Source organism: Echeneis naucrates, chromosome 13 (assembly GCF_900963305.1).
Source record: "Echeneis naucrates chromosome 13, fEcheNa1.1, whole genome shotgun sequence".
In the NCBI taxonomy this organism is placed as follows: Eukaryota; Metazoa; Chordata; class Actinopteri; order Carangiformes; family Echeneidae; genus Echeneis; species Echeneis naucrates.
The window spans coordinates 9,764,042-9,779,704 of NC_042523.1; the positions used below are offsets into that span (position 1 = coordinate 9,764,042).

Genomic DNA, 15,663 nt, shown 5'->3' on the forward strand with positions numbered 1-15,663 from the left:
TTCTAGGAGATGAAGACCTTTGGAGGCTGAGCTGGTGTCCTGTTAGCCTGGAGAAGATGTTAGCCAGGCCGCCAAGAAGACACAAGGAACTGCTGTCGGCTGAACCCTGGAATGAGTATGAGGAGCTGGTGTCATCTGAACTGCCAAGGAGACAGAAGGAGTTGGTGTTGGCTAAATTGCTGAGTGGAGGTGAGGAAGTGTAACATGGATTCAGAGCCCTCAATGCTGGAAAAACAATGAATGCTGACAAGATGTTGACAAGGACCCTGAAGCAGGAGGGCAGGTCGCTCAAACAGACAAGATGCCAAACAAGATCCCTGGCACTGCAACAGCTGTCCAAGATGGCTGATACTGGAAGCCAAAAGATGACAGGAAGCTCCCCAATCACTGGAACAGGCAATGTGTCAGCCAAGGCGGTAAGGTCACTGGACAGCAGAGGCTGTGTTATCTGCAAATCCTACTCCCAGGGAAAGTCCAGGGCTGCAGTCGTCAGCTCAACACCGGTAGCATTTTGGCAGTTCAATTTAAGTTGTCACGTGCAACAGGTCACTTAGATGAAATCCTCCATCTGAAAGCAAATTTCTGATGGTTCTCTTGTATGGTCAGCTTGAATTTCAGATTTTAGGATATCAGGACTCAAATGAAGAAAATTGAGCAGTGCTTTTGCTGCTCAGGGCAGCGTAGGGGTTAGCGCTGTTACCCCACAGTAAGAAGGTTGTGGGTTCAATTCCTGGGCCTGAGGCCTCACTGTATGCACATTACATGTACTCCCCAGTGCTTGCATTTCACTCTAAATTGCCTGTTTCTGTGTGTTGGCCCTGTGATGGACTGGTAAACTGTCCAGGGTGGACGCAGACCTCACCCAGTGTGAGCTGGGATTGGCTCCAGCAACCACCATGACCCGGAAGCAGATAAACAGCAGAAGATGAATGATTTACACTCTTAACTGTTTTTTTAGTCCTGAGGATAAAACATTTACTGAAGGGTAAACCATAATGTAGATGTTTTTTGTTTTTTATCTTGAGTTACCAGAAACAGTATACAATATAATGTCCTTGCAGAATTAGAGGAAGAAAGGCAGCACAGCATTTAACTACTCAAATCAAAGCACATCTCCTACATCTTTAATCCTCCCTCCATTCCTTCATCTCACAGTTGCGTTGTTTCAGCTGGCCTTGGCTCAGTTCCAGGGAAGCTGTGACCGCAGTGAGTTTTCCATTTTCTCCAACACCCTGGAGAGCAACTAAGATAACAACATGAGAGTAAAGACAGAAAACAGAAAAGCAGAAAGACCCACACTGGCTTCTCATTCCGCAGACATGGAGGGGTCCAGTGACAAGCTTTTCCTCTGCAGGTGGGTGCATAACAAAGTTCCTACGGCCCACGGAGAGGAGCTGTACCACATCCTGAGGATGACTGGACCTCTGGTAAAGACTGGCACTGTTTATATCCTCCGCTTTCTGTGAAGGACTTTACAGACAATGGCTGCCTTTACTGCAAAGCTGATTTAGACAGCAGATGAAAAGGTTGAAATATCAGGAATGATTCTTCAATCTCTGAGACTTAGAAGCAGGAAACAAAAGACGTAAAAGCGTGTTTGGCTGGTTTCAGACCAAGGCTTAGCATCAGCTACAACCTGCCAAAGTGATAACAGTGTGGTATCTTATTTCTTAAGTCATCGTCTGAGTGTTATGATAATCATTGCAACTTGGATTTCCTGTATTTGACTATCTCTGAGCTGGTGGCTATGTAGGTTGCACTATTTTTGGGGTTTGTACTTTCAGCTGCTCTCTCGAATCCTCAATTACCTGCTTCCATTTGTGGTCACGATGTTCTGTGGGCGTCTGGGAAATGAAGTGATGGCGGGTTATGGATTAGCATCTGCTGTAAGTGGTCATCTGTTTGCTCCACAGAGTTCTGAATGCTAACATGAGAAAATGAAAGCTGGTGGTGTGAAAAAAGAAATGTTACATCTATAAACTCGCCTGATTGCAGAAGGTAGAATTTACAGGTCAAACTCATCCAAGTATATTTCATGCTCATTTCAGACCATCAACGTCACCACTGTGGCAACCGGTTATGGCCTGGGGCTGGCATGCGATACTTTGGTCTCTCAGGTACCTTTTGATAAAATTATATTTGACACTGGAATTCTTCTAGTGAACCCCCTCTGTTCCTGCCCTCCTTTCTAAACTCTTAACTATGTTGTGAAGACATTTGGTGGTAGGAACCTGCTGCGGGTGGGAGTGATCCTTCAGCGGGGCATCATAATCCTGCTGTTGTTCTGTCTGCCCTGCTGGGGTCTGCTCATTAACGCCCAGGCCATCCTGCTCTGCGTGGGCCAGGACCCTGAGGTGGTCAGGTAACTCACAGCACCAAATCTGCATGCACTAATCCAGCAACCACCACAAAAGCAGCTCATCAGCATGTAAGACATCCCCTCAGGTTTAAGGCTGAAGCAGCTCTGTAGGGCTGTTGTTCACACTGCTCACAGTAATTACCTTGAACTTTGATTAATTTTCTTAATTACCACTGCTGTGACTTATCAAGAAATAAAACATGTTCTTCGTGGCAGTGAAAATAGACACATTAAATTGATGATGTTGATCCCTGAATTTTGCCTTAAATTGATTATTGCAGGTTTGTCTTTGATTTGAACTGAATACATTGCATCAATTTCAGAATAGCCCAGATGTACATTACAGTCTTCCTACCTGCTGTCCCAGTGAGTCCTGACTAGTCTTCTAACTTCATGCAGTGATCCAACACATTTTCACACTATTACATAGCTTTTTTTTTATCTGCTAATAAATACCTTATTTCTGTATAGGCAGTGTTTCTGCATCATCTTCAAGTTTCTTACCTCCAGAACCAGGTACACACTGTCCAAGACAAATACTGTGTTGATCCCATGCTGTAACATTTTACGTCAGTGTATAAAGTTATTGTTCTTATTTAATTTAATGTCTTATGAGAAACATTGTGGAAATAACAGTGCCTGGTGTTTATGTACTCAGGGTATAATACTGCCTCAAATGTACACTGCTGCCATGGCAAACATAGCAAATGTGTTGACAAACTACATCTTGCTTCACTGGCTGGATCTGGGGGTTGGGTAGGTGTACATCAGTTTATACTGTTGATGTGAATACATCTGTTGCACACTCTGACGTCCCGGTCTGTGTGTTTGTTTTACAGGGGATCTGCAGCAGCCAATACGCTGTCTCAGATTTACATCTGTGCTTTCCTGTTTGCTTACATTTGGTGGAAGAAGCTCCATGTGAAAACGTGGGGAGGTGAGGGAGGGTGATGTTCAGTAGATGTTTACTGTGACCTTCTGTTCTCATAAATGACTTTGATCATCCTCCAAGAGGCCAGCCAATGGTTTTTCTCTCTAAATAATGCCCCCCCCTCCTGCAGGCTGGTCTGTAGAGTCACTGCAGGAGTGGGGCTCCTACATGAAGCTGGCCATCCCCAGCACAATGATGAAGTGCTTTGAGTGGTGGGTTTATGAGTTTGGAGGATTCTTTGCAGGTAATCCAGATAATAGTGTTGGTAAGTCAATTCACTTTAGTGAACCATACAAACATATAAATATAACTTCTTTGTCTCTCATCATCAGGAATGCTGAGTGAAGACGAGCTGGCAGCTCAACATGGTCTGATAATGGTGGCATTCATAACCTACATGGTACTTGATATTACAGCTATAGCTCAATGTTTAAAACATTTCTCAAAACATGAAATTTGGGTTGAAAGTTTGTTCACCTTCAGTCACAGATCAGTTTTCCAGACTCTCAGGTTCAAACTCTTTTCACACTTCCAAAATGATGAATCCATAGTTTCCTCTCGGTATTCAAGCTGCAGCGTGTGCCCGTGTGGGTAATGCTCTCGGCGCCGGAGACACTACCAGGGCAATCCTCGCCAGGAACATTTCCCTCTGTCTTGCAGGTCAGTTTGGTTGTTTTTGAAAATGTTTACATTCCGCCACCATTTCACAGAATTCACAGCCCTTCTTTTACAGGCAGCATTGCAGTTGTTGAAGGTCTGGTGCTTTGTTCTACTAAATCAGTGATTGGCTCCATCTTCACTTCTGATGAGTGAGTCTCCACAGCTACAATAATTTCACCAACTGTAATTGTACCGGGGTGTCCTGCACATAAAAAATTGGAATTTAGATCTAAATCTCATTTCAGGAAGATCATTAGTCTGGTTTCAAACTTGATGAATGTCTACTGTTTCCTCCAATTCTTCGATGGTCTTGTGGTGAGTCTGACTATTTCATTTGCTTGTTTTGTTTTGCTTTTGTTAGTAAAACAAATTAATTTGAACAGATTTTGTATTTGTGTTAGTCTATCAAAGTGCAACAACAAAACTGTGTCCATCCATATTTTGCCACAAAGAGGACAGTGGAGAGAGAGGGTACAATAATTTGATTTGTCATTCTGCTTTGTAGTGTGTGTGCACTGGCATCTTCTTGGGCACGGGAAAACAAAAGATACCAGCTGTGGCAAATTTCATCGGCTACTACTGCATTGGACTCTCACTGAGTGTTATTCTAATGTTTGTTGCAAAGCTAAGAGTGCTAGGTAAATGCTAAAAGTGATCTTCTGTTGTCATTTCATGAATACAATTTTTTAAAAATGAAGTCTACAATGCACTCTGATCTTTTTCTCTGCAGGTTTCTGGCTGGGACTTCTTGTTTGTGTCATTTTACAATCTAGCTTCTACATCATTGTTATCATGAAGCTGAACTGGGGGAAAATGACTGAGGAGGTGGGCTCTGCAGGACTTTTGAATTTGGACATGGATATCAAATTGTGCCTTCAAAAGATGCTGTATTTTTTTTACGTATATGGGGTTCTGTTTGTTTGCAGGCGCTAAAACGAGCTCAGAAAAGCACTCACTTTCCATTACTGAGCTCAGCTGCAGTGTCAGACACCGCAGCCCACAGTACAGCAGACCAGACAGCTAATAATAGAAATGTAAGAGGCCTACTAAACTTTGATATCTAGCAATGCAATTGGACAACTGGCTTGTCCATGATTTAGCTCTCTTTTGAGATTTATTATGCTAGTAATAAAATACACACTATATATTTTTGCAGTCGGTGGAGGGCTACATGCAGCAAGAGGTGAACACCGAGCTCCAAGGGGAATATGTGGTGCAGCAGACAAACGGAGGTCGTCTCTCCACCACCCAGTTGATCCTCCGGCGAGGTCTCGCTGTGTTTTTGGCTGTTGGACTTCTGGCAGTGGGAGCAAGTGTGCACCTCCTTGTGCCCTTACCTGAGATCCTTTCTACAGAGGTCAGCTACACTATGGACTGGATAAACGCTACATACACTCCTGATCAGATTGTATCCGCTGTGCTGGTCCCAAATGAAGAGTCAGACTGACCTGGAGAATTCAGGATAAACACAATGCTTCATGTTTAGCCTAAAAAAATCAACCTTTAATTTGACAAAATGTGGTTGTGAACCAAGCGCCAACACATTTTGTGAGTGAATGATCTCAGATAATATTTTTGCTTTCACAGAACAATTCATGATTACAGAACATTTCACGTCCTGCTCTCTGCTCATCTACACTTCTGCCTCGCTCCTGTCCTGCTTTGATGTGCAGTGATACAGATATTTACATCTGCCTCGTACTGAGCACTGGCAACTAACAGGTTTCTTCACAGAATGCAGCAAACGCTCCTCTTCATGTCACCAAGGTAGTGATCAGTAGGTTTATAATGATTCCAGCAGCCAGGATAGAGAGCATGGCAGCCAGAGCCAACCCTCTCCGTAGAACCAGGGTCTTGTGAGACAGCTCCTCCTTCACTGTTGGCTCCTCCTCAGCTTCAACCAGGTCTAAGCTCTGTGTTTGGCTTTGTGAGTTGCTGGAGTCATCCAGAGCTGGAAATAAATGTGAAAAATTTAAATATTTCTAATTTTCACTTTAAGTGTAGCCCTAAATATATGGATTAGGGTTAGGGTTAGAGCTAACCCTAACCCTAACCCTAAATATACAAGTTTTATCTGACAGATTGTCAATATTTAATTTTGGGGTTTTTTTTGTGAAATGTTACTGGAGTCATCCAGAGCTGTAAAAAAAAATTTGCAAATTTATTTTTTTTTTTTTAACTTTCATTTTAACTGTAGCCCTAAATATATGGGTTAAGGTTAGGGCTAACCCTAACCCTAACCCATATATAGTTTTATCTGACAGATGGTCACTATTTCATTTTGGGGTTTTTTGTGAAATGCTAAACCTTACAGTGTGCTTATGTTTGTTAGCAATAACAAAAAGTATGTTTTCACCTGTTATTTCTTTTAAAAGTGGAATCAAGGCCAATATAATTTGGCCTTTTGACAAGAATATACAAAAATGTATTCATATCAAGATGAAAACTTGATTCTCCAGAGTAATGTCATTTAAGTTTATATTATGTAAAACAACTGATTGTATAAATGTTCACCCCTTTAAAGTTTTGGCGTAATTGGTGTAATTCAGCAGAGGTCCAGCCAGTTGGTACCAGTTGTCTCATGATTAGTGAAATGGAGATCACCTGAGTGCATTGAATGTGCCTGAAGTGCTTGTAGTATAAAGTGACACAAGTTTAGGGAGTCCACTCCTGGGGGACTCAGAATTTCTTGCTAAGATTATGCAGTGAAAATGGCTACTCCATGAAACTAAAAAAAAACAAACAAACAAACAAACAAACAACAACGAAGCTACAGATCAGGGAATGTACTGTCCATCCCCTGAAGTTCAGTTAAATTCAACAGTTAGAAATGGAAAGAATATGGCACATGTGTAAGTCTGCCTACACCATGCTCTCCTCACAAACTGAGTGACCATGCAAGAAGAAGACTCGTGTGAGAAGCCACCAAGATGCACATGACTACACCAAGGGAGGGAGGGAAGCTTCATATGCAATGCAATTGTTGCCTGGCTTCTTCACCAGTCAAAGCTTCTTTGGAAAGTGGAAGAGAGAAAGTTGCTATTGAAGGAATATCATATCAAATTTCAATTAGGGTTTACCCAAAAGCATGTGGGAGACTCCAAGAGTTACTAGAAGAAGATAATTTGGTCTGGTGACAATAAAATGGAGCTTTGTGGCAATTGGATGGGATGCTGAGTCTGACAGATAGCAATTCACCACAAACACACCATCCACCACTTGAGATATTGTGGTGGCAGCATCATGCTGTGGGGATGCTTCTTAGTAGCAGAAGAGGCTTGAAAAATAGAATGTGATCCTGTCTGCTGGGGAACTATGACTTTGGAAAAAATTTCTATTCCAGCAAGATAACGACCCAAAGCATACACAGTGAAACAACCTGAGAGGGCTTGAGCAGTTTTTAAATGAACATAGTGAAAATCTCACAACGCAATGTGCTAGCCTGATTGAGACGGTGCTGTGATTTTGGCCCAAGGTGCATCTATTTAATCTGAGTGGAAGGAGCTGAATGTTCATGCATACTTATTTTATATATTTTCATTTATTTGATTCATTTTGACAATAGGTTTTCTATGAAATTAGATAACATCTATGGGAGGGAGTGCAGAATGCACTTCCTGTGTTCAATAAAAGCTGCATAAACTTCCTTACCCGTGTCTGTGGAGCTCACATGTACCCCCGCTCTCTCTTGCGCCTGACAGAAAGCACAATATAAAAATATTGCATTCAGAAAGAAGTAGCCTTCGGCATTTTCTATCACGACCTCTTTACCTCTGAATACTAACCTCCGCTGTCACTTTATTCCAGTTCATTCTTGACAGGTAGAAAATCAGGAAGGAGCATTGCAGAAACACACAGGTAGACAAGCCTGTCCATAAACCTGTAAAAGAGTGGATTCCTTCGTAAATGCTAACAAGCTAATATTGGTGCTGTGGTGAGCCTTGACTTAAAAAAGGACACTTGCAGCCAAACTTGAAAATTACCAGTCTGCAATATGGTACAAAAATGCTAAGTGCTAGAAAAAACCACTGCTGTGAGCCTTACCCTTGATTCCTAATTTGGCGACAAACATCAGTGGCACTCCAACAGGGAATCCAATGCCATAATATCCCAGGATGTTGCAAATTGCCCCAACTGTCTGTTTACCTGCTCCTTGTATAATACCACTTAAGGCAGCCTTAACACACGCAAAAAAAGGGCGTAAATCTTACCTAAAAGTCTGATGATTCTCAAAAATACATAATATGCATATATATCAAGAGCTCTTGTCATACTTACGGATAGTGCCTCTAGAAAGATGAATGGAGCGTAGAAACTTAGAACTTCACTAGCCCTTTCTCTGATTTGTCTGTTGACAAAGTTTTGTATGTTTAATTTTCCATTGACAAAATAATTGAAGTATCTCTGTCCAAAGAAAATGGATATGTTGATAAATGGGCAAAGTGAACCCTGACCCTTCTGTGCATGCAATGACTCACATCAATGCCAAAGTTAACTTAAAAGACATGTTATCTCCCCCTGACATGTGTAAGCATGTGTTAATGGAATACACAAGAGTGTTTTTACGAAATAAGGAGATTTGTTGATAAGAACACATGATCAAGACGAACTTACTCATCATATGTAAAAATATAAGAGATGTAGTCCTTCAGACTCCCAATGAGAACTGACGAGCATATAGACACTGACCCTGCAGTTAAGAATGACAGACCTGATTATCCACCGGATTCATCTTTCTGAAGGCGCTGACTTATACTGACATAACCAGCAACCTAATTGCTGGCCAATAAATAACTCTGTTGGAGCAGCTCAGGGACTTGCACTGTTCAAAGTCAGCTAGCGAGGCTTGATGAAGCTCCAATTAGATGCATAACTTGAATGCTGTATTTATCTATTAACAAAATGGGTTAAATCGTGGTCAAGTTTAAGCACACTGACCTGAGCAGATCATTGACATTTTAGCAGACAGCTTGGCCAGTTCTGTTTCTCCAGCGCCCAAGGCATTTCCAACTCTTACACTGCCAGCTACACTAAAACCCAAAGGGAACTAACAACACACAGACAATGTTAATGTGCTGTTACACTACCCATATGAACGACTGTTTCATTTTAAGCAACAATTTTGTAGAGCAAAAACGGTTTTAAATGAGGGTAGTCACCACGTATGCAACATTTGCCAACTCATAAACAATGGCTTGAGTTCCAATTTCCACCTCACTTATTAGACCTGTCAAAATAAAACAGCTGTAAGAGGCCAAATGTACTTGACAGAGGTGTTTTGAAACCACAGTGGGATCTGTAATTGTACCTGCCAGAAAACCTCCAATTTCGTATGTCCACCACTCAACACACATCATAACCATACCAGGGATGGCCAAGCGGAGGAATGGGCCCCAGTCCTGCAGGCACTCTTTAGACCATCCTGTGTAGTCACATAATGAAATAATAGGTCACTCGGTTACTGAGTCAGGTCAGAAGAAAAATTATATAATTGAAATATTCGAAGTCCCGCTGTTCGCACTAAAGAGTATAAAACTACTTGAGGAAGAAATGCACTGCAGAGACAGACTCTCAATGCAAAAAGTAGACATATATTCCAAAGTACTGTACAAAACCTTTGTGCCTTGAGCTACAGCTTGATTCTCTGGCTCGCTGTAATAACTCATATCTCACACATGCCAATGAAACCAATGATTACCTTTCATTTTTATACAGGATCACTATTTTCCTACACAAATGTACTCACCTCCCCAGGTGGCCTTATGAAGACCTTGCCACATGATATAAACATAAAGAAGTCCAACCATGGCGAACTGAGAAATGGTGTTGGCAAGAGCAGAACCACTACAAAGAGGATTTCATAGTATGATTGTAGTTATGTGATGCCACTAGTAAAGATGCTGCTGAAAAAGCCATGTGTCATCCAATCAACAATACTCACATCACTCCCATATTTACCACGTGGAGAACAATGTAGTTGATGAGAGCATTAAGAAGATTGACCACTACACCTGTGATTACCTGTGGCCATATAATGCCCTGAAAGAAAGGGGCCATATATTACACTTTTTTCAGACACTGGCAAAGAGAGAGCTCAGATGAACTTAAGTGTTTTCCATGACTTCTCTTGTGACCATTGACAGGCACAACTTGTACAATTCAACAATTCATCTGCACCCCGTGAAGAACCACTTTGCGCCTGAAAGGTTTGAAAGCAGTACATGGAAACTTTTATTTTTAATTCTTTGACATGAAGAAATACAGAGATCCCTGACCTCATTAACATCTGAATCTGGACAGTGTTAATCCCTAATGTGGCGGCATGACGCAGCCTGGATCTACACTGGGGTCAAATGTGTAATGGCTGGCTAATAGAATCTTTCTATTTTTTTGCAGATGGAAGGAAGCAAACCGTTGGCCCTGTGACTTCATTGTCATGTAATCCTGTTGTTTCAATTCATCAAGGAGCTGAGTAATATCGAACTTACCTGGTTTTGCAGATATCTTGATAGTAATGAATACATGAATGTAGCCTATAAAGACAAAACAATAATCAGTACAGATGATCATTAATTGGACAAAAAAGACATTAGTGTCTGACTTGCTCAAAAAAAATTATCATAATTTCTGGGAAGCATTTATTGTTTTCAGTACTAAGCGGGTGCTTTCCTTTAAAAGTTATCCTTAAAATGTAGTTTATTTATTTAGGGTGTACAGAATACAGAAGAAGAAATCACCATTTCCAATTTTGAAAGTCATAGAAAAGCCTGAATTCACAGATGACATCATTTATGATCATAGACTCTAAAAGGTCCAAAGGTTGGTTGGTTGTAAGTTCTGGAAATAGAAGTTTAACCACTGCTGCCTGCTCTGTTAGATATTATGTTTGTACTGATTAGACATACTCACAGGAAGTGCTGGCATAAAGACCTTCACATACATCTGGGCCAACCTGGAGATATGTTATATCATCATGAATGGGAAATTCACAAGCAGTTTCTGTTGCTGTTATTGTTGTTTATCTTTTATTTTATCTTTTATTAGGTCTTTTATTAAGACAGCTTACCTGGCCACCTCTGGCTCCTGTCTGAACGCCAACAGAATGGGCTCAGTGTTGATCAGAATCGCCCAGCAAGGGAAGCATGCCAGTGTCAAGATGAGGACCGCCCGCTGCAGAATGACTCCAACTTTGAGGAAATTACGGCTCCCAAAGGTCTACAGCCAGAACATTTATTTTGGATCTATGTTACTGACAACAATGGCTAATGGCTTTTAAAAAAAAGGGGTAGGACAGTGTCAGACTGATACCTGAGACATCAGAGTATTACATGCTGTTGACATCCCAGCACCAATAGATATACCTGTAACATTAATAACCTGAGAATATAATAGAAACATGAACGGATTAGTTTTGTTCTTCTATTGGTTTGATGTGAGAACATCAATTTTTTGCTCACTGCTATGGCTAAAGTCACTCCTGCCAGCGCCGTCTTCCCCAGATGGCCACAGAAAATAGTGCTGACCAAGCTGACAGAAAAAACCATTGCCTGTGATATAATCTTATAGGAGAGAGAGAGAAAAAAAGAAAAGAAAATTAGAAAATACACCACCACCAATATCGTTATGATTATCAGCAGTATTAGTATTAATTGCAGCGGTAATAGTACTATGGGAGCCACTTACCACTGGTCCGGCCAGTTTAGACAGCTCTTTGATTTCTGTCTTATAACCAATAGGGGCCAGCATACGGATCCCCTTCCATAAGAAACAATCTCTCCAAGAGGAAACAGGTGAACTCTGTGTTCTGCTCTCCATGATCAGTACAAGTGTTGGTCTTTTTACCAGTGTTTGTTGCTGTAAGGTTGCCGTACCTTCAGTCGAGTGGAAGATGTCTGACAAAGCGTGTATTCCCCACGTGAACTTACTCATCCCCTGTGCATCAGTTGGTCCATAGGTCACTGAGTGAGGAGACGTCAGCTTCTCAGCCTACAGTAGGCTGTCCTTTGGTGCAGCATTGGCCCAACAGATGGAGCCCTTTCCCTGCTGACTGACCATACTCTTGTAGTTCTCACAAAGAGGTGAAGTGTGATGATGAATTTCTGGAGTTTTCATATTTATACATCTCATTACAAATCATTAACCACTGATTAATGACTGAAAAAAGATCTATTTATGAAAATTACTACTACATGATGTATTTCGTGTAGTTATTGCTATAATTTAATTGATTTTCAATTTAATAAAATACTTAATTTGGAACTTGCGATATTTTTTGAAATGATTACATCGTTATTGATTTTTGTAATGTCATCTAATTATCTGTACACTAGTTTTTGGTGTAACTAAGATTCTTAATATAAAACAAAACAAGGCATATTGGGAGAAAGTCTTTCTGATCTTTACCCGTCATTATTCATCCTATTAAATTATTTCAGAAGGATGCAAATAAATATAAGATTATTAAACTTTAGGATGCGATTTATATAGCTCTGAACGAGAAAATGCTCTACTCAGCAATTTAAGCTTGCTGTACAGTTAGTTCTGTACTGTACCGGTATTCAAAAAACCAAACATCCATCCCTTTGACAAAATACTGTAACCTCTCAGCTCAGTCACATGTTGGCCCGACTGTGATTTATTCTGACCAAAAGGACATAAAAAACAATTGCACAGATTTCTTTTGCAGGAAACGCCATGAAATAAACCGCCTATAATGTTAATCACACTGAAAAACCTCAGCTTTAAGTGATTCTTTCCTGTGAGCCTCAAAGGGAAGACATTATCATTTTGGGGCTCTTTGGAGGGGAAGAGCACGCTTGTTGGTCACCAAAATGTCTGGGCTTTGTTTTGGCATGCAAAAGAAAAATACACTGAAAACTTTACAAAAGTCAGTCTGGGACTCAACTGACATGCAAGTTTCATCAAAACATTAAACTGAAAAATTCAATGGGTGGGACACAATAGCAGGGTTGCCCTGCTTCAACCCCTTATTACACCTAAAAATGCCTTTTTTGAAAGTGAAGCACTGTACATAACACATGAACTTTGGTCTTATACTCCAATGATTCATCTTTCACTCTGATTTTAAATACATGGCTGACCCACGCAAATCAAGTGTCTAAAAGGGGACCTGTCCCCACAGTACAGGGTACTGAGTCTGTTTCCCAATAAGCCCTTCACATGCTGCAGAAAACAATGGCAATCAGGAAGTGACAGTAGCCTAAAGGAAGTCTAAGAAACTGCATTTATGAGGCTCTGCCTTTTCATTCCTGACACAGATGTTCATGTTGTGCACCTGCTTATTCAGCCTTTTATATAATAACACACACAGCCATGCTAGCTGCTACACAAGGCTATTTCTCTTCCCATTTCTGAAAGTTGGAGACATTTTTGTTTGTCCTATGTTCTAATGATGATTACAAAAATAGAGTACTGCTAGCTTGGTCAGTATAAGTGTATTCTGACCTGAAGAGGGCAAAGAAAGGCTCTCAGTCCTCCCCTACAGCTTTAATCTTGTGGCGTCTTGTCCACAACTTAATTGGATGTTGGGATGGCTACCTGAAACCATCTCCACACACGTCTTTTTGTGCCATGAAGGATTGATTGTATCAGACAGACGGCATATTGTGCTCATGTGTAACTGATACAGAGGAGGTGGAAGGCTGTGTGACTTGAAAAAGCCTTCCCATCCACAAAATACTCCCCTTAAATACAACAGGTGAACTAGGCACAAATAGTACTTTTGCTTCTATGATCTTCTCAAATCTCGAAGAACTTTATATTTGTCTGGCCACTTATTAAGTTAGCAACTTGCTTACTCTGCAGTAAGGTAATTCATGCAGTACTTCCTGGGTTCACCAGAGGTCTTGTGTGCCAGTGTGCAAGGAATACAATTTGCAGGTTCAGTTTTCTTCTTCTTCTTACATATATATATATATATCCAATAATGGAGGCTATGATAACCAAGGACAAGTTTCAATTGGATAATGAGTAGGTGGCTGAAAGGCAGCAAAGGGAGAGAAGGGCACTCTAATTACATGCATTTTTTTTTTCCTCAGTCGGAAACAAGATCAAAGTGATCCGAATTTCTCTACACAACCAACCGCTTGCTAACCACTTTCATTTCATCTAACATTTTAATTGTCCAGCTAAACTAAGGGGCATCTTTCCTGTGATCATTTAAATTATTGCTCCTGACTACCTTTGCAACCATGTAACATGTTTTTCACTGCCACACAATACTACCAACTCTGCTTGTTTACTGTCAAAATTTTGCTTATGATTGATGATAATCTTCTGTCTGAAAGCCAATTGTCAGGATAAATACTCACCAAAGACTCATAGGTGTGTAAGTTAACGTGGTGAAATTTTATGTTTGAGCTCAGTTTAATGTTCATGACATGGGAAAATGTTGGACAAACCTGACCCTTTGCTCACGCAATGTCTCCATAGGAAATGACACAGAGCTCTTCTCTCCAAAGATTAGGTGTGGCCACTCAGTGCAGGATTACTGTGACTCGCTGCACTGTGTTTACAGGATTATATCAGCTTTATGCGTGAGACGAGAGGTCACTAAGCAAGCGGCAATGAAACACAGGTGCACTTAAAAACCAAGGCAGCAGTCATATCAGGTTGAGAAAAAATGCAGTGATGATGAAAGTGGGATCTTTTTTGTTTTGGATGACATTGAGAGATGACAGTGTTTTTTGTTTTGTTTTGTTTTTTAAGGCAAGTCGGGCTTCTGTCCACAGGCTTTATTAAAGGGTAGGCAGAGAGAGCTTATACTGGATCAAACTTTTAACAGTGTCCTGTGAAATCAGATGTTTCTTTTTCAAGTGAAGATTTTTTGAAATATTTAAAATATTGTATGAAGCAAATGACATACGGTGCCTGGTTTAATTAATAACACTACATGAAACTGATGTTAAATAAATACATTACTAAATGTTTAGTGTCATTAAATACTATGTTTCAAGAAGAAAATAGTGAAACACACTCAGAGTGAAACTTTCTTATTCTAAAAGTTGGTTAAATATTGATTATTTTAATAAAAGAAGATTTTTTCTTCATTTTGCATCTACAAAAGTCTTGCTAATTCAAGAAAAGCATTTAGATGCTAATAAAATACCACTTTTTTGTTAATTCATATAGTTTTCTTATTGCAACGAGATGTTTTTCACAGTATCTGGACATACTGCGTTCACTACAGGAAATTTTATAGTACAAGTCAGTATGTTTGTACAAGTCAGATATGGATTTCATACTTTCTCAACCTAATCCTTCGTTACTTCTGTTTTTGCAAAACTCTTCTGCAAAAAGAATTTCAATGACAGTACTTTCAGAGGGCAGCATGGCAGGATAGTGGTTAGAGCTGGTTAAGAAGGTCGTGGGTTCAGTTCCCGGCCTGGGGCCTTTCTGTGTGGAGTTTGCATGTTTTCCTCATGCCTGCTTTGGTTTCCTCCCACCGTCCAAAGACATCATGTTTGGGTTAACTGCTGACTTTAAATTGTCTGTAGGTGTGAGTGTGAGTGTGAGTGGTTGTTGGTCTCTGTCTCTCTCTGTGTGTTGGCCCTGTGATGGACCGGTGACCTGTCCAGGATATACCCCACCCTCACCCAATGTGAGCTGGCATTAGCTCCAGCACCCCCCACGACCTGGAAATGTATAAGCGATAAAAGATGAAAGAAGGAAGTCCTTTGAGTTTGTGGTGGCA

The 15,663-nt window shown here is 40.7% G+C and overlaps 2 protein-coding genes across 2 annotated transcripts; one reads left to right on the forward strand and one right to left on the reverse strand.

The window, feature by feature from the left end:
• The first annotated feature begins 1,256 nt into the window (after positions 1–1,256).
• On the forward strand, positions 1,257–5,397 carry LOC115053170 (multidrug and toxin extrusion protein 1-like). Its single transcript, XM_029517735.1, has 17 exons — positions 1,257–1,427; positions 1,785–1,886; positions 2,049–2,117; positions 2,214–2,362; positions 2,683–2,725; positions 2,831–2,875; positions 3,018–3,115; positions 3,199–3,296; positions 3,421–3,534; positions 3,623–3,690; positions 3,842–3,950; positions 4,024–4,099; positions 4,196–4,265; positions 4,456–4,588; positions 4,681–4,775; positions 4,877–4,984; positions 5,107–5,397. Exons 1-17 carry the CDS (start codon positions 1,257–1,259, stop codon positions 5,395–5,397), a joined length of 1,839 nt encoding a protein of 612 aa, XP_029373595.1.
• A 307-nt stretch (positions 5,398–5,704) lies between these two features.
• On the reverse strand, positions 5,705–11,765 carry slc47a3 (solute carrier family 47 member 3). The gene is made up of 17 exons (XM_029517736.1): positions 11,634–11,765; positions 11,408–11,509; positions 11,259–11,327; positions 11,017–11,165; positions 10,860–10,902; positions 10,439–10,483; positions 9,892–9,989; positions 9,697–9,794; positions 9,259–9,372; positions 9,110–9,177; positions 8,889–8,997; positions 8,565–8,640; positions 8,229–8,298; positions 7,995–8,127; positions 7,736–7,830; positions 7,602–7,644; positions 5,705–5,901 (listed from the first exon to the last, which is right to left on the reverse strand). Exons 1-17 carry the CDS (start codon positions 11,763–11,765, stop codon positions 5,705–5,707), a joined length of 1,641 nt encoding a protein of 546 aa, XP_029373596.1.
• Between the last annotated feature and the right edge of the window lie 3,898 nt (positions 11,766–15,663).

Excerpts from the sequence above, each read along its gene's own strand:
- LOC115053170 (XM_029517735.1), top strand. The coding sequence starts at position 1,257 with ATGAGAGTAAAGACAGAAAACAGAAAAGCAGAAAGACCCACACTGGCT. Across the intron at positions 3,691-3,841 it reads TGGCATTCATAACCTACATG|TTTCCTCTCGGTATTCAAGC; the intron begins GTACTTGATATT and ends ATGAATCCATAG. Across the intron at positions 4,589-4,680 it reads TGCAAAGCTAAGAGTGCTAG|GTTTCTGGCTGGGACTTCTT; the intron begins GTAAATGCTAAA and ends TTTTCTCTGCAG.
- slc47a3 (XM_029517736.1), bottom strand. The coding sequence starts at position 11,765 with ATGGAGAGCAGAACACAGAGTTCACCTGTTTCCTCTTGGAGAGATTGT. Across the intron at positions 7,831-7,994 it reads CGCCAAATTAGGAATCAAGG|GTTTATGGACAGGCTTGTCT; the intron begins GTAAGGCTCACA and ends ACTCTTTTACAG. Across the intron at positions 5,902-7,601 it reads TGTGAGCTCCACAGACACGG|CTCTGGATGACTCCAGCAAC; the intron begins GTAAGGAAGTTT and ends ATTTATTTCCAG.